Source organism: Aegilops tauschii, chromosome 7 (genome assembly GCF_002575655.3).
Source record: "Aegilops tauschii subsp. strangulata cultivar AL8/78 chromosome 7, Aet v6.0, whole genome shotgun sequence".
NCBI lineage: Eukaryota > Viridiplantae > Streptophyta > Magnoliopsida > Poales > Poaceae > Aegilops > Aegilops tauschii.
The window spans coordinates 575,922,945-575,940,734 of NC_053041.3; the positions used below are offsets into that span (position 1 = coordinate 575,922,945).

General features: G+C 50.0%; 2 protein-coding genes across 2 annotated transcripts; one reads left to right on the top strand and one right to left on the bottom strand.

Annotated features, from left to right (window-relative positions):
• The first annotated feature begins 7,334 nt into the window (after positions 1-7,334).
• Positions 7,335-7,909, top strand: LOC109742429 (uncharacterized). Its single transcript, XM_020301511.1, has 2 exons — positions 7,335-7,610; positions 7,703-7,909. The coding sequence occupies exons 1-2, from the start codon at positions 7,335-7,337 to the stop codon at positions 7,907-7,909; spliced, it is 483 nt and encodes a 160-aa protein (XP_020157100.1).
• A 3,313-nt stretch (positions 7,910-11,222) lies between these two features.
• Positions 11,223-16,120, bottom strand: LOC109742435 (zinc finger CCCH domain-containing protein 45). The gene is made up of 7 exons (XM_020301518.3): positions 15,727-16,120; positions 14,765-15,175; positions 13,810-13,972; positions 13,558-13,668; positions 13,278-13,346; positions 13,090-13,176; positions 11,223-12,307 (listed from the first exon to the last, which is right to left on the bottom strand). Exons 1-7 carry the CDS (start codon positions 16,071-16,073, stop codon positions 11,543-11,545), a joined length of 1,953 nt encoding a protein of 650 aa, XP_020157107.1. The 5' UTR covers positions 16,074-16,120; the 3' UTR covers positions 11,223-11,542.
• Between the last annotated feature and the right edge of the window lie 1,670 nt (positions 16,121-17,790).

Here is a 17,790-nt window from a genome sequence, read left to right on the forward strand (position 1 = left end):
GATGCTTGGAAGCATCGACTGCATGCACTGAAAATGAAAGAACTGCCCATTTACTTGCCAGGGGATATACAAAGGCGCCAAAGGCGGTTGCAGTGTGGTACTTGAGGCGGTGGCCACACAGGACCTCTGGATTTGGCACTCCTTCTTTGGTATGCCAGGAACTCATTATGACATCAACGTGCTGCAGTGCTCTCCTGTCTTTGCCAAGCTTGTTGAAGGTCATTCTCCTCCGGTGAACTTCGAGGCCAATGGGCGGCACTACAACAAGGGGTACTACCTAGCTGATGGCATCTATCCGAGATGGTCTACATTTGTGAAGACTATCTCAAACGCTGTGTCAGGAGGCAAGAAGTCTCACTTTGCGAAGGTTCAGGAGGCTTGCAGTGTTTGGGAACGCAGTAATTTCAAAAAAATTCCTACGATCACGCAAGATCTATCTAGGTGATGCATAGCAACGAGAGGGGAGAGTGTTGTCTACGTACCCTCGTAGACCGAAAGCGGAAACGTTATGACAACGCGGTTGATGTAGTCGTACGTCTTCACGATCCGACCGATCCTAGCACCGAAGGTACGGCACCTCCGTGATCTGCACACATTCAGCACGGTGACGTCCCAAGAACTCTAGATCCAGCTGAGGTCGAGGGAGAGTTTCGTCAGCATGACGGCGTGATGACGGTGATGATGACGTTACAGACGCAGGGCTTCGCTTAAGCGCTACAACGATATGACCGAGGTGGAAATCTGGGGAGGGGGGCACCGCACACGGCTAAACAATCAACTTGTGTGTCTATGGGGTGCCCCCCTCTCCGTATATAAAGGAGTGGAGGAGGGGAGGGCCGGCCCTGTCATGGCGCGCCCAAGGGGGAGTCCTATTCCCAGTAGGAGTAGGTTTCCCCCCTTCCCTTGTTGGAGTAGGAGAAGAAGGAAGAGGGAGAGAGAGGGAAGGAAAGGGGGGGGGGCGCCCCCCCACCCAATTCGGATTGGGCTTGGGGAGGGGCGCCCTCCACCTGGCCGCCTCCTCCTCTCTCCCACTGAGGCCCAATAAGGCCCATTGACTCCCCGGGGGGTTCCGGTAACCCCCCAGTACTCCGGTAAATGCCCGAACTCATCTGGAACCCTTCCAGTGTCCAAATATAGCCTTCCAATATATAGATCTTTATGTCTCGACCATTTCGAGACTCCTCATCATGTCCGTGATCACATCCGGGACTATGAACTACCTTAGGTACATCAAAACACATAAACTCATAATACCGATCGTCATCGAACGTTAAGCGTGCGGACCCTACGGGTTCGAGAACTATGTAGACATGACCGAGACTCACTTCCGGTCAATAACCAATAGAGGAACCTGGATGCTCATATTGGTACCTACATATTCTACGAAGATCTTTATCGGTCAAACCGCATAACAACATACGTTGTTCCCTTTGTCATCGGTATGTTACTTGCCCGAGATTCGATCGTCGGTATCTCAATACCTAGTTCAATCTCGTTACCGGCAAGTCTCTTGTAACGCCCGGGGAATCAAGCTACAGTAATTCCCCGCTAATCATGCCACGTCACCTTGGTTACTGTTGTTAACCGTGCGATGAACCAAAACCGTTTGAAAATTCAAATTTAAATTAATGCCGACAGAAAAAGTTTTTCAAAAATTGAAACAAAATGTTCGGTGGGTGCCAAATATTACAAGGGTAATTATACTAAAGAAAACATATTTTTATAAAATGCCTAAATAAATTAAATTGAAATAAAACAGAAAAGAAAATAAATAAAAGAAAGAAATTACAGAAAAAAACAAAAAAACAAAAGGAGAAGGCCCCTGCCCCACTTGGGCTTCGGCCCACCCGAGCCAGCTGGCCCAGCAGGCCAGCCCACCTCCCCCGGTCGCCTCCCTCCTCCCTGTTCACCCGACCCAGCGACCGCGCTCGCCGGTCGCCGCCGAACCCTCTCGCCGTCCCCGTCGGCGAAGGGATAAGGGCGACGCCCTGCACCCCCTGTCCCCCTGCCCCCACTCTCCCCTCGACGCCTCCCCTCCCCCAGATCCACCTCTCCCATCTCCCTCTCCTTCGTTCTGGAGAGGAGACCGACGCGGTCGCCGCCATTCTCCGTCGTTCACGCGACCACCGTGCTTTCCTCGCGACCTCTTCGTGTCCAGCCGCTCCGCCTCCCTCGACTACGCCTCCCCGTTGAGCCGCAGGACGCCAGGCGACCCCGAACGCTGCCCCGGCCTCGTCTTCCACTTCGGGTCACAGGAGCTCGCCGGCGTCGATCCACTGCACTGCAGCTCCTAAACCTCCCACGGTCCTTTCTTGCGCCGCGCGGTGAGCCCCTCATCCTCTCCCCTCGCTCTCCTGGCCTCTTGAGCTCTCATAGCCGCCGCTCTGCTTGCGCCTGAACACGTCGCCGCGGAGCTCGCCGCCGGCAAGGCTCCGGTGACCTTTTGGTCACGGGCTCAAGCCCGTTGCACTCCCCACAACGCGTAGATACCCCCCAGCCTCTTCGTTTGCTCGATAGCACGCCGTAGCTCCGTTTTCGTCGAGCACCCGTGCACGCCGCCACCTCCGCCGCTCACCGGCGCCGATTCCGGCCAAGTCCGCCGATGCTACGGCCACCACTGGATGCGGCGCTGAGAGCTCGTTCGAATGAGGCTAGCCCCGCTCCTCCCCGAGCCCGGTACGCGTTTTCCGGCGAGATCCGAGCCGCGCCGCCGCGTTTGGCCTCGCCGGCGTTGAGCCGCCGGCCGCGCTGAGCTGGCACACCTGGGGCCACCCCCTGGGTCACTGCCAGTGGGCCCTCTGGCCCCCTGTTGACCTGTTGACCAGTTGACCTGGTCAACTGGGCTGACTGGGCAGGCCCCAGCCACTGACGTGCGGGCCCCACCACTTAATCCAGTAATTAAAACATTTTAATAATTAAAACTAATTAGTTTAGATGATTAGACAATGACAGGTGGGGTCCAGTAGTTAATTAATCTAATTTTAGTTAGTTTAATCTTCTGTTAGTCCACTGTCTATGACAGGTAGGACCCACCTGTCTGGTTTGACTGGTCAGCCGACCTGTTGACCTGCTGACGTCAGCGTTACCTCATGCTGACGTCATAATTCATTTTTGCTAAATTCAAATAATTCCAAAAATTCAAATAATCTTTGAAGATTCATATCTTTTAAACCGTAACTCGGATGAAAATGTTTTCTACATGAAAGTTGCTCAGAACGACGAGACGAATCCGGATACGCAGTCCGTTCGTCCACCACACCTCCCTAACATATCGAACTCGCAACTTTCCCCCTCCGGTCCGTCTGTCCGAAAACGCAAAACATCGGGAATACTTTCCCGGATGTTCCCCCCTTCGCCGGCACCACCTACTGTCGCGTTAGGACACACCTCGCACTGCTCATTGTCATGTCACGCATCGTCATGTTTATGTTTGCATTGTATTTACTGTTTCTTCCCCCTCTTCTCTCCGGTAGACTACGAGACCGACACTGCTGCTGCCCAGTTCGACTACGGAGTTGACGACCCCTCCTACTTGCCAGAGCAACCAGGCAAGCCCCCCCCTTGATCACCAGATATCGCCTATTCTTATCTATACTGCTTACATTAGAGTAGTGTAGCATGTTACTGCTTTCCGTTAATCCTATACTGATGCATAGCCTATCCTTATTACTACTGTTGTTACCTTTACCTGCAATCCTACATGCTTAGTATAGGATGCTAGTTTTCCATCAGTGGCCCTACATTCTTGTCCGTCTGCTGTGCTATACTATCGGGCCGTGATCACCTGGGTGGTGATCACGGGTATATACTTATATACTATATACATGACACATGTGGTGACTAAAGTCGGGTCGGCTCGTAGGAGTACCCGCAAGTGGATGTTTGTGGCGGAGCGACAGGGCAGGTTGAGACCGCCTAGGTGAGAGGTGGGCCTGGCCCTGGTCGGCGTTCGCGGATACTTAACACGCTTAACGAGATCTTGGTAGATCTGAGTCTGGCCATTTGGTCTATACGCACTAACCATCTACGCGGGAGTAGTTATGGGTATCCCGACGTCGTGGTATCAGCCGAAGCTCTTTTGACGTCAGCGACTGAGTGGCGCGCGCCGCATTGGACCGTAAGCTCGCGCTTGTATTAAGGGGGCTAGGTCTGCTTCCGGCCGCGTACGCAACGTGCAGGTGTGCATAGGGCGATGGGCCCAGACCCCTGCGCGCATAGGTTTAGACCGGCGTGCTGACCTCTCTGTTGAGCCTAGGTGGGGCTGCGACGTGTTGATCTTCCGAGGCCGGGCATGACCCAGAAAAGTGTGTCCGGCCAAATGGGATCGAGCGTGTTGGGTTATGTGGTGCACCCCTGCAGGGAAGTTTATCTATTCGAATAGCCGTGTCCCTCGGTAAAAGGACGACCCGGAGTTGTACCTTGACCTTATGACAACTAGAACTGGATACTGAATAAAATACATCCTTCCAAGTGCCAGATACAACCCGGTGATCGCTCTCTAACAGGGCGACGAGGAGGGGATCGCCGGGTAGGATTATGCTATGCGATGCTACTTGGAGGACTACAATCTACTCTCTTCTACATGCTGCAAGATGGAGATGGCCAGAAGCGTAGTCTTCGACAGGACTAGCTATTCCCCCTTTTATTCTGGCATTCTGCAGTTCAGTCCACTGATATGCCCCTTTACACATATACCCATGCATATGTAGTGTAGCTCCTTGCTTGCGAGTACTTTGGATGAGTACTCACGGTTGCTTCTCTCCCTCTTTTCCCCCTTTCCTTTCTATCTGGTTGTCGCAATCAGATGTTGGAGTCCAGGAGCCAGACGCCACCGTCGACGACGACACCTACGACACTGGAGGTGCCTACTACTACGTGCAGCCCGCTGACGACGACCAGGAGTAGTTAGGAGGTCCCAGGCAGGAGGCCTTGCCTTTTCGATCGTTGCTACTTTTGTGCTAGCCTTCTTAAGGCAAACTTGTTTAACTTATGTCTGTACTCAGATATTGTTGCTTCCGCTGACTCGTCTGTGATCGAGCACTTGTATTCGAGCCCTCGAGGCCCCTGGCTTGTATTATAATGCTTGTATGACTTATTTATGTTTTAGAGTTGTGTTGTGATATCTTCCCGTGAGTCCTTGATCTTGATCGTACACATTTGCGTGCATGATTAGTGTACGGTCAAATCGGGGGCGTCACATCTCTTTACTCGTTCCGTGATGCATCATCCTGCAACTAACTCATTAGTCACATTGCTTGCAAGGCTTATAGTGATGTGCATTACCGAGAGGGCCCAGAGATACCTCTCCGTAACACGGAGTGACAAATCCTAATCTCGATCTATGCCAACCCAACAAACACCATCGGAAACACCTGTAGAGCATCTTTATAATCACCCAGTTATGTTGTGACGTTTGATAGCACACTAAGTGTTCCTCCGGTATTCGGGAGTTGCATAATCTCATAGTCATATGAACATGTATAAGTGATGAAGAAAGCAATAGCAATAAACTAAACGATCATAGTGCTAAGATAACGGATGGGTCAAGTCAATCACACCATTCTCTAATGATGTGATCTCGTTCATCAAATGACAACACATGTCTATGGTTAGGAAACTTAACCATCTTTGATTAACGAGCTAGTCAATGTAGAGGCATACTAGTGACACTCTGTTTGTCTATGCATTCACACATGTACTAAGTTTCCAGTTAATACAATTCTAGCATGAATAATAAACATTTATCATGATATAAGGAAATATAAATAACAACTTTATTATTGCCTATAGGGCATATTTCCTTCATGCAGGAAGGATGTCGAGCGGGCATTTGGTGTGCTCCAATCTCGATTTGCTGTTGTCCGGTACCCTGCTTAGACCTGGTCGAAATATCAAATGTGGGAGATCTCGATTTGCTGTGTCATCTTGCACAACATGCTCATTGAAAGCGAGCAGGAAGAGCCAGTGTTTGACACTGAACAATACTACAGGCAGGGTCCCCTTGCCCAAGTTGATCACCAGCTGCCGACAACCTAGTCTGCCTACCTCAATATGCGTCAGGAGATCCGAGACCCACTGGTGCATCAACAACTGCAGCAGGATCTGGTGGAGCACCTATGGAGGCTCAAGGGCAACGCCTAGCTCGACGCGTGATGAAATATGAGTTTTTATTTGTTGAACTATATAATTTATATTGAACTATTTGGTTTCTATTGATTTTCTGTAATGAACTATGTGATAAAAAAACTTACTTATGTTGAATTCACACCGAACCACGGCGATTATGGGCCGATTCGCGTCGATATCGAGCCATTTTTCGCCGAAAATGGGCCGAAAAGCGGGCACAATTGCGTCAAAAATGGGCCGATATCGGTACCTGGGGGCGTCGGCTGGGTACCCAACCGCCCCCAGAGTCAATTATACCGCCAGCTCGACCCCCGGCCGGCGGTTTTTATGCCTCCTAGGGGGGCCAACGGCCGAAGATGCTCTTAACCACTAGTGCTATGTTTCATCATGCAACTCGTGCGTGCGTGCATGCATGCATGCATATTGGGAGTGCACGTGTTAACAATTAAACACATATAGTATATGAAATCGAGTTAGAGCATCTCCAATACACGGTTCATATGTAAAAATAAATAATTTTTGGAATTTTGAGAGTAAAAAACGCTGCTTCAATAGACGGTCCATATGTAAAAGAATTTAGACCACCGCCTCCCGGAGATGTAAAATTGAAAACTTCGTGATGCAGATTTACATCACGAGATAAACTGATGTAAAACCACGGCCCCCCGCCAAACGACCAACCGCCACTTCATTCCCCTTCCGCCTCGCGACCGCCCGCCCACCACCGCCCCGTCGCAGCTCCCCGCTCGGCCGCCGCCCCGCCGCAGCTCTTCGACGCCGCTCGGCCGTAGATCCAGACCCCCGCCGCCGATTCCACCCCGCCTGGGCCGCGCCTGCCGCCCCATCGCGTCCGCCTCCGCTCCGTCCGCCTCCGCCCTGCCCCGACCCCATCCACCTCCGGTCCGTCCTCCACCCGACCCTGCTCCGTCCGCCTCCTCTCCGGCCGCCTCCACCTCCGGTCCGTCCGCCGCCCCGCTCCGTCCGCCTCCTCTCCGGCCGCCTCCGCCTCCGGTCCGTCCTCCGCCCAACCCCGCTCCGTCCGCCTCCTCTCCGGCCGCCTCCACCTATGGTCCGTCCGCCGCCCCGCTCCGTCCGCCTCCTCTCCGGCCGCCTCCACCTCCGGTCCGTCCGCCGCCCCGCTCCGTCCGCCTCCGCCCCACGCCGCATGCTGCCGCCCCGCTCCCCGCTCGGCCGCCGCCCGCTCCCTGATGGCGTCGAAGAAGACGCCGAAGGGCAAGTCCGGTTTCTTTGGCGTGAGGGCGAAGCCCTTCGAGAACTTCGAAGTGGAGTTCTCCGACGCCGTGCGGCGTTGGTGGCTCAACACGTATCCCACCGCCGATGAGGTCGCGTGTGCCTACGACGTGGCGGTATGGCATGCCGGATGGCCGAAGACGGACCTCAACTTCCCAGAGGTCGAGTCCCAGGCGGCGGCGGAGTGGCTCGTGCCGCAGGGCATCCGGATGGAGGAGATGCCGGCGAAGAAGGCGAAGAAGAGATCGGCGTTGTCGTCACTCCCGGCGAGAGCGACGAGGCGGCGATGGCTCGGCTTATGCGAGAGCATCCGCAGTACGTCCAGGCCGAGCTGGAGCACTACTGGAAGTGCGACGTCGAGGCGAAAAAGAAGGGGGTGAAGAAGGAGGACGAGGCCGTCTCCTCGACTGTGATCCCTATCAAGTCGTCGGATGAAGACTGGGGTGACTCCGAGCAGGAGGACGAGGGGTGCGATGACCCGACCAAGGATGAGTTCTGGGAGCAGTTCTGCAGCTCCGACGACGAGGAGTAGTTTCATCTAGTAGTTCGAATAAGTAGTAGTTGAATTTGTGTATGAAACTATGTTGAATTTCATGTTTGAACTATGTTGAGATGAAGTAGTAGTTGGTCGTTTTAGTCTTTGTTTTGGACCATCTATTAGAGTTGAACCTTTTTTGAAGATGTAAAAAATACTTTTTGGTGTTATAAATTTGGACCATCACCGGTTTAGACCAGCAAAATTTGGACCATCTATTGAAGATGCTCTGACAGTGAACATATCATATGCACTGTTGTTATCCATGGCGTGCATCATGATCTGAGCAAGCTCGCACTCGACGGCTAGCTAGTTGGGCTTGTGTATGCAGAGTAGCACGTAATAGTTAAGCATCTGAACACACACCGGCAGATCGAGAGCAACAAAATTGAATCATCCTTCCAGCATATGGTGAATGATTTGTCAAGGGGAAATGGCCAATGGGAAGTGGTGAGCATCATCTCCTTTTACACCGACGGATCGATGACGGGAGGGCCGAGGGCGCGCATATCCGTTGCCTGTTGTGTTGTCGACACGCACGCATGCGCATGGAATAGCATTAGCGGCCGTGCGCGCGAGGGTCAGAAGGCACAGTTGAAAAGAATGACGGGCCGCGACCAGCAGTGCAAGCAAGATTTCCCTCCCCGGTCCATCTCCCACTGGCGACTGAGCTTTCACTCGTTTCCTCCTCTTGTCTTGCTGTCTTTCTCCGTGATGCCGATATGTACGTATCACTCCATCCGGACCATGGAGACCCACATCCACATGGCTGGCACGATAGATAGCCGCTGCTGCGCATGCTTCCACCATGCGTGCCGTGCACACGATATTTTCTTTCTGTCCGCTGCATGCATGCTCTCTTCCCGTCCGTGGCTCTGGCTCCACGGCCTTGGCGCCTTCCTTGTCACGGCACATGTCGTGGGCGGCATCTTGCGCTCGTGCGCGCGCGCGTGTAGGAGACAGAGAGAGAAAGAGAGACAAGAGGGGATAGCTCACCTCCTGTCAGTCAGATGTAATATCGCCTCGTGTTGCAGTCTCTGCAGCATGCGCGGGAGGCGGGGCCAACCGGCCGGCCTTGCTAGCCAGCTCGGCCACGCATGCGGGAGGCGGGGCCAACCGGCCGGCCTTGCTAGCTAGCTCTAGCTCGGCCACGCATTTGCTGAATTTCCAAACGGAGCAAGGGGTAGCGCTGTGCCTCAGCGTCGGCGCGCGTTTCTCAAGGAGAGATGGAGCGCGTGTTGAGAAATACGTACTCCTAGAGGCGAGAGCGTGAGCTGTCTGTCTGTCGGTTATTACGCAGCGATCGATGCACGTGAATTGTCACAGGCAACTGCAACTGCAAGCCGGGCGTCATGCATGTGTTCAGAGAGGCTGCAGGCGCTCAGGCGGCGACCAAAGCTATAGCTGCAGACAGGCCGACACGGAGAGGCCTACAAAAACCACCCGGAAACAAAAGGCCGACCTCGAACTCGAAGCATGCAACACGGTACGCAGTGAACAAGGAAACAGCCACATGCCCAAATCCCGCTCCATGCATCCATCCGAGACGCAACACCTCAGCAGTGCACGCACGCACGCACGCAGGAAAGGCAGCACTCTGCAATGCATGCCTGCGGGGAACATGCAAGATATCTTTTCTTTATTTTCCTCGATCGGGCCTCTCCTTTCCACGTGTGCGTCGTATATTCTGTGATCGGGCGCCCATGCTGCCGGCCATGCATGGCAAGGGCAGGCGCGCATTGATCGAGTACCGCGCTACCGCTTCCACTGCTGTCTTCGGGCCGGCTGGACATCTTTGGAAGACCCATGCGTCTCACGGCAGTGTGTGATAACAGTACAACTGTTGCTCCATGAACAAGGAAAGAAAGATACGCTTATCATACCACATACCAGTACATTTCTCTCTTTCTCTTATTCTTCTAGTGCGACATGCACCCGCAATAGTCATAGGATGTGTTTGGTAGGGTGCATGAAGAGTGCATGCCGGCAAAAGTTCTCAATCCGACCCATTTTTGCTTGTTTGATACCCATCTCATGCACCCCAGAGAGGGCAGCCATGCTCGCCCCGACCCTCGTCCCCACGCGCCAGATATGTTTAAAAATTGTTTAAATTTCTAAAAAAGTCCAGAATTTCAAAATATGTTTAAATTTTTGAAAATGTTCATAATTTCAAATTTTGTTTAAATTTTTAATAATGTTTAGAATTTCAAATTTTGTTTAATTTTTCTAAAAAAATTGAATTCAAAGAAAAATAATAAAATTCACAATTTGTTTAGATTTCTTAAAAATGTTCAGAATTTCAAAATTTGTTTAGATTTCTAAAAAATGTTCAGAATTTTAAATTTTGTTTAAACTTTAAAAACCATTGATAATTTCAAAAAAAATCTAAAAATATTTAGAATTTTAAACTTTGTTTAGATTTCTAAAATTAGAATTTCAAATTTTGTTTAAATTTTAGAAAAGTTCAGAATTTCAAAACATGTTTAATTTTTTGTTCATGTTTTTTCAATTTTTCCCGCCATTTAAAAAAATTATTCAGAATTCAAAATTGTTCAGCATGTCTAAACACATGCAAGCTGCCAAACAAAAGCCCAGCTCAGTATGTCTCAGCGCATACACCGCTGCCAAACAACAGCAAATGCATGAACTTATGTCCGCACTCAGCATGTATCAAAGGAGAACAATTAGGCTAGGTCCATGCATAGTATCAAACACACCCACAGAGAGATGCAGGAGATTGCATGCATGCAGGGTAGTCGGTCTCTGGCGAGGCGTCTGCGTGCGTCTGTGGGTGTGGTGATGGCCGTGATGCCTGTGGCCAGTGGGTGCCGTGCCTCTCCATGTTGCGCTGTACGCGCCCATGCGTGCGCAGGCCAGCGGGTGCTGTCTAGCAATGGCCCTTTTGCGCCAAAGATAGATTCCCTTCTGGCTCAGGTTCAGATTCAGGTGTGCGTGCGCGTGCTTGACTTGGACCAGTCGAAGTACACATTGCACAGCAGCGCAAGTGCGGGTCCATTGCTAACTCCATCGGTGCACTCACATACGTCCATGGCTAGCAGATTCGACCGTCGACTTGGCATTTCCATTTACAAACGTACAGAAACCATTGATGTCAGACACGAAAGAAGAAGGCAGTGATCACAGAATGAGCTAGTACTAAAAGAAAATGAACTGAACTATAATCATCAGGTCCCTCTTGCACACACAGCATGACAGACACAGAGACAGCCCAGCCTAACCATGTCATTACATCATCGAAATCACAGACTATATAACACGGCGCGGCAGGATGTTCTTAACTAACACTGCATTTGTCATATGAGTCCTAACTGGATATATTATCAACCACAGGATCAAGCCATCAATCTCAACATGTCACAAAATGATCTCTCAAGTCTTGCCGCACGAGTATAAACTCTTAATGACCACAACACGGCTGGGGCAGACCACCCAGCAACCAGAGTCGACGACACCATCCGATTCCAATCTGAGTATAAAACAAAAATGTAACAACAGACAACATCTATTGCTCCTGTTCGAGCTCGCTTTTCAGTTCTCAGCACAACTCGTCTCTGCAGAGAGGAGAAGATGATCAGTCTCCACGGATCAAAGGTTGGTTCTCGAGAAGCCCTATCGCTTCCTTGACCGCCTGGGCGCCGCCTCCTCGTCGCTCTCACTGTCGTCGTCCCGGAAGGCGCTCCTGCCGAACCTGTCCCCGGACTGGGACCTGTTCCCGTCTGCTCCAGAGTTGCCGGCGTTGTTGTCATGCCCCCTGCTCCCCTGGTCAGACCCTGTCTCGTACCTGTCACCCCTGTTGTCACCGCCCGGCCTCCTCTGGTCCCGTTTCACGGGACGGGGTGGCGGCGGCGGCATGAAGGGGGCCATGCCAATGGGGCGGTTCGGCCGCCCAGGCCCGCCCATTCCCATGAGCGGCCCTCGGCCGGGGCCCATCATCATCTCGAGGCCCATGGGGAACATGCCGCCGGGCTGCGGAGGCCTTCCGGGGAAGACCATGCCAGGCATGGGACCTCTGGGGAAGTCACCGGGGAACCTTGGGCCACCGAATGGTGGGAAGCCACGCGGCATGCCGAACGGATCGGGCATGCCAAAGCCGAAACCGCCACCAAAATCGCCCATCATGTTGGGAGGGAAGCCGCGCGGTCCCATCATTGGTCCGCGTGGCATCTGCATCTGAGGCGGCCACATCATTCCCCTTCCACGCCCCCTTCCCTGGGATTCCTGGCCATTGTTTTCCTCTTCCTCCTCACTTTCCTCTTCCTCCTCTTCTTCATTGTCCTCAAACAGCACAATATCTTGGTTGTCAGCTGCTTCGTCAGCACTGACTCCCTTTGCCTTTTCCTCTTCTCTCTTGGCCTCTGCTGCAACTAGCATAGCCTGAAAAATCCCATGTTCAAGCATCAGAGGGTACACATGGCATCACCTCAAACAGTGAAAAGGAAATTGATATGCAACATGTGATTGCCAAAAATTGTTGAAGACCTTTCAGCAAAGGATCCAGCTAGCATTCTATCATACACAATTATTCACATGTACCACAAACTATCTTCAAGCAAAAATAGTATAATGATCACCTGCTAATCACCACAAAATAATGGAGTTGCACCCCTGTTGTTTCTACGAGAGGTCATCATGTGTGCAACCATACTGATAACTCCATTTTATTAAGTGTGTACAATATGCCGCTATTAATTTTCAGTCAATTTTAAAACTGCAAATCTATTATGACCTTTCATCAATGGTATGTATCCCTAGTACTTACTGACTTTGTAACGAAATATTATAAATGTTGGTAATATACTCCACATCCTGACACCTTAAATCTTATATGTGCACTTGTACATATTCTAACATGTGGCTATTGGTTACCCATCATGATTTAACTGGTAACTAAAAGAACACTAGTCTGTCTCCAAGTGCTGAATGAAAATGGTAAAGCTATACGTGTAAATTCTTCTGCATTGGTGGTGTGATGGTACTTCTTCTGCAGTTTAAATCACGATTAGTGAGCAGGAATACTAGCTCAAAGCAAAGCCGTTTGTATCCCCACAATGGTACATTCATACTTGTGACGGCTCAAGCTGACATGCCCACCAATAAGAAACAAGCCAATGGCAATATCGAGCAACATGGTAATAGGCAAGAAATATGTTGCATACCGTAAGTTCGCTATCTGGCTCCAGATAAAGCAGAGAAGCCAATTGCTCACCAATGAAAGGTTCTAATTCCTGGCAATCTCGACTGATCTGCAAAAGTCAAAGGTGAATTAACTAGTTAGGAATGTAGGAGATATCAAACAGCCCAGGCAAACACACATTTGGGACAAGGTGATGCTCTGAAATAGTACCTTGACAGGGAGATTGTCATTGTATGGGTTGCGAAGATGATGAGTTTTCTGAAATGACAATTCGCAAAGCTGCAGAGCAAAAACTGTTGTAAATATACACATACCAAGATGGTAGGAAGACAGGCTGGACCCAAATGAAGGCAAAATATTTCCACGTGACATGGTGCAAACTATTAACTATATATTGCGCTTGTCAGCTCTAGTAAGGTCCTGGAGAGGACCAAGCGGCAAAAACAGGTGATAGCCAACACCAACACAGAACGTATAAGAAAACATGTACCTTAAGCCACTGTAGTGAGAAGTTCCGACCATAATGTGCTGTTCCGTTAGCAGATTTCCAGTTTCCGCCACCAATGTAGCCACCAATCCTCGAAGTCATCTTTGCACAACCCTTGAAAAACATGACAGTATTAGAGCTAAATATGCATCTCTTACTGAATGGCCTCAAAATAGTATTCTCAACTCTCAACAATGAGTTTGAAAAAAAATGTCATAGTCAGGAAAAATAGCAAAGATGAAACCTCAGTCTTACCTGGAAATTACGTGTTCTATTGATTGAGAATATTAAAATAACATTGTCCATGGATTCAAAAGCTTCATTTAGTTTAGCCTCATTACTCCTTTGAGTAGCCCAGATTCCCTGCTGAACTGATATTTCCAGGTTCTCCCGATTGCAACTCTTAACAATGAAGTACCTGATTTTTCAAGTTTATGAACCCGAGACTAATTAGAGAACTGTTATAGTATCAGAAGACACCTCATACTACGAAACAACAAAGAGAACTTCTAACAGAGGAAACACTGTGTTCTGGGTGATGGAGTTATGAACTATGGGTGCAAGATTATCCGGTATCCCTTAACCATAACAATAGACCAGATAACAAGTACTCGAATAATTTATCCATAAGAATAAGATATGTATCAATCAACAATTGAAAAATGACTATGAAGCACAACATCAAATAGTAGAAGGTCAACCTGTAGTACTGTATTCATGAAGCACAATAACCCCAAATACAACAACTGATGCACATTTGGATTTACTTATGTCAATTGTTCTGTATGGTTTTGCAACTATAATATCACATAATCGTGTGAAATCTTGGCTGCTTAAGTATTAGAGCACATCACCTAGAGATGATAAAAACTGAAACGCATAGGTACAGTATTCTTTTAGAACAAATACATAAATAATGAAGTCAGCGAGAAACTATAAGGCGTTCATAGAAAGTATTCGAATAACTCAAAAGAGATACATAATTGAGTTATATATAAGTGTACATTCCATATGTCAATTATCGCACTACTCCCTCCAGGAACTGCAGAGGTACGCTCCTTACTATGTACACTTTGTTATCAAATGTCAGAACATATAACATAATGTTTCTATTTTATGATATATATGCTATGGGAACTGAAACTATGTATATTGTTTTCACAGAGTATGCTAAAAGCTTTACAAGATTGGCTAGAAACTCCACACACACCTAGATGACCCTTGTGGAAGGGGTGTTGCAAGTCTGGTGGGTTGATTAGAGGAGCCATTTGGAACACCTTGAACCTGGTCGTTTGTATTTGGCTTCTGCTGCTGCTGCACCTGCTGCTGCTTCTGTTGGGGCTGTTGATTCATTGTTTGAGCTTGTTGCCCGGCAGCTGGTTGCATTGTTGAAGCATTGTCTGTCGAATTTTGGTTAGGTAAGCCTGAACCAGGTGGAGGTCGAGGCCTGTCCCCCTGCTGATTATAATTATTGTTCCTGTGCTGATTAAACTTGTTGAAATTGGAAGATCGCATCTGCAAAATCTTTGCGAGAACTTCCTCGACAGGAGGTGGTGGTCCAGGCAACTTGACATGCTTGTACCGACAATTTGGGCCGTTAGGGCAAAATCCCATCTTATACCTGTGAACCACCATGAGATACACAACGTCAGATTGGGTGAATGCCTATAATGAACCATTTTTCACATTTTAACAATATATATGACTACACAAAACAGCTCATTAGTGTCACAGTGCATTTGAATTAGCATCTTGCATCGACCACGGTCTACAAGTTATACTACAGTCATCCTCTGTTGCAACCAACTTCATGTACAATGTGTTTCGATATATGTTGTCAGTAGGTTCAATCAGCAGCAATCAAAACCGCATTCTATACACTAAATTTCCTCATATTGAATTGGACTACAGGATAACAATTGAAGGCCGATCCATGGATTTTGGCCACAGCAATCTCAAAGCCTAAATTCCCCAATCAGCCAATGAAATGAACACCTAACGAGGTAGCTTCCCAAGTTAACAAATCGTAATTGCCAAATTCTACCAAAATTGGTCAGCCATTACATCTCCAAGAGTGAGAACGAACCCATCAGGGTGACAAAAATTAACTACTTCCCGACCAAATTAGAGAACAAATAGCTTTGGGGGAGCGGAGCGAATTGGGGATCTCACATGTTGCACTCCTTGACGTCGTCGTAGGAGTGCTTGTAGGCGCAATCCGGCTCGCGGCACTCGCCGTAGTCGCGGAAGAAGCGGCACACGGGCATGCGGGCCTTGTCGAACTGGTGGAGGAACCCGCACGCCTCGCCCTTCATGCACAGCCCACGCAGCCAGTGCCGGCACACCGTCTGCCTGTAGCTGCCGCGCCCGCGGCCTCGCCCGTGCCCGCCCCCATCTCCGCCACCGCCGCCGCCGGTCGCGCCGGCGTCGGCCGAGGACAGCGCTAGCCCGCCCGCCGCTGGGCCCGTGTCGAGGCCGCCCTCGAAATCGAAGCTGAGGCCGCCGTCGCCGTCGTCCATGAGGAGCTGAGGTTAGGGTTTGGCAATCTATTTCTCCCCCTCTTTCGACTAGAGAAGGGTTTCAGAGTTTGGCAGCAGGAGTATTTGACTCGGTTTCTTCTCAGCCGTCCGATCTTTCATATCCGTGATCTCGGTTTTCAATAGAAAAAAAGGCGTATTCTTAAGGCGTGGTACGCGTTGCTCGGATGATTTTTTTTCACCTAAAGTATTAGGTCCGTACCAAATGTCGGCCGAAAGATATTTTCGATCAACATGTATATCCCTTTCATTGATAAAAAAATGATAATATGAATCTCCCATCAGCACGACTTCAAACTCCTGCACGCAGTGTCTTTTTGTCCGTACATAATACGCTTGCAACATCTCTTCCCTCCAACCCTACAGTAGCGGAGGGAGCACAGAAAGAGCTCCTGTCGTGGATGCGGAGCACAACATCTTAATGTAGAAAAGAAAAGGTCAAAAAGCTCGAGAAAGATCCGCCCGCCCGTTTATATGGTTGCAAGTATTCGAGCAATAAGGGACCTTATGAAAGACAAGCTCAAAGACATTGTCCCAAAAAACCTATGTGCTGGGACAATTATTAAATGTATTGGGATCTTATGAAAGGCTATCGTTTTTGACACACGTGGCGTGGCGAAGCTGATTGTTAGCAGATCGATCGTTGAGGCAGCTTGCTTGGCGTGCTGATTGAGTTATCACCTGAAGGATGGCGAACAACGTCCGGTGGCGCGTGACTTACGCGTCGGACTTCGAATGCGCCTGTCGGTTACCTTCGACGACGACGAGCTCCTCCTCCACCGAGAGGCGCTCCGCCTCGTCCTCTTCAACACGACGGGCGGGGGTGGTGGATGCTCGTGCGCTACGCGAGCACAGGTTTACTGATATTGGTCAAATCGTTTCATTCCTGTGTTTTTTGCGAGGATTCGCGACAGGATCCCAGTGATCGCCGCTGCTGATCCACGACGAGACCAAGGAGATGGTGGTGCTGGTGCAAGTCGTGGCGATGCGGTACATGAAGTTTGCGGTGGACGGGGTGGGGCGCACCGTCGCGATGCACGGGCGCTTCCCTGGATGCGGGACCCGGGGGGAGGAGAGGGCCAGCAATGGCGGATGCACACCACATGGACGGAGATCCGGGCCTCAGTGCGACCCGCTGCGACCGCGTAACTAGTATAAGACCCAAATCCCATTCCCCAATTGACCTATAAGCCGCTCTCTCCCACCTGTGGGCTGCGCCTCGAAACCCTAGATCGATCTCTCCTCCACCCTTCTCCTGGCTGAGAGGAAAAATCTACGGCGACTGCAGATCATTCGCGGAGGTGGCTGCCTCCCCTCCGCGACCACCAGATACCATGGTGGACAAAGCCGAGCGTGGGTTCCATGGGGACCGCCGAGAGGGCTTCGGTGTTGGGCGAGATGGCTGTTGGGCTGGCCGTTTCGACCACGGCAAGGGCCGGTTTGACCGTGGCGCTGGCAGATCTGAGCGCGATGGCGACCGATTCTCATGGAGGAGAAGCGGCATCGACAACTCGTTGTAACACCCCGATAATCATGCTGCGGTAACTTCCTGCTAATGACTTCCAAGTCATCACAATTATTTTGTTAATCATCGCTTTGTCCCAAATCAAAGCCAAGTTCAAATTTAAATTGCAAGACAAAATTTTATTTCTTCAACAGTAAAACAAAAATGTTCATTGTGTGGAAAATATTCAATAAA

Coding starts and splice junctions, on each gene's coding strand:
- LOC109742429 (XM_020301511.1), top strand. CDS start 7,335: ATGGCGTCGAAGAAGACGCCGAAGGGCAAGTCCGGTTTCTTTGGCGTG. Junction 7,611..7,702: donor AGGAGATGCCGGCGAAGAAG/GCGAAGAAGAGA, acceptor CAGTACGTCCAG/GCCGAGCTGGAGCACTACTG.
- LOC109742435 (XM_020301518.3), bottom strand. CDS start 16,073: ATGGACGACGGCGACGGCGGCCTCAGCTTCGATTTCGAGGGCGGCCTC. Junction 13,973..14,764: donor CTTCCACAAGGGTCATCTAG/GTGTGTGTGGAG, acceptor TTGAAAAATCAG/GTACTTCATTGTTAAGAGTT. Junction 13,347..13,557: donor TCTCACTACAGTGGCTTAAG/GTACATGTTTTC, acceptor TTTGCTCTGCAG/CTTTGCGAATTGTCATTTCA.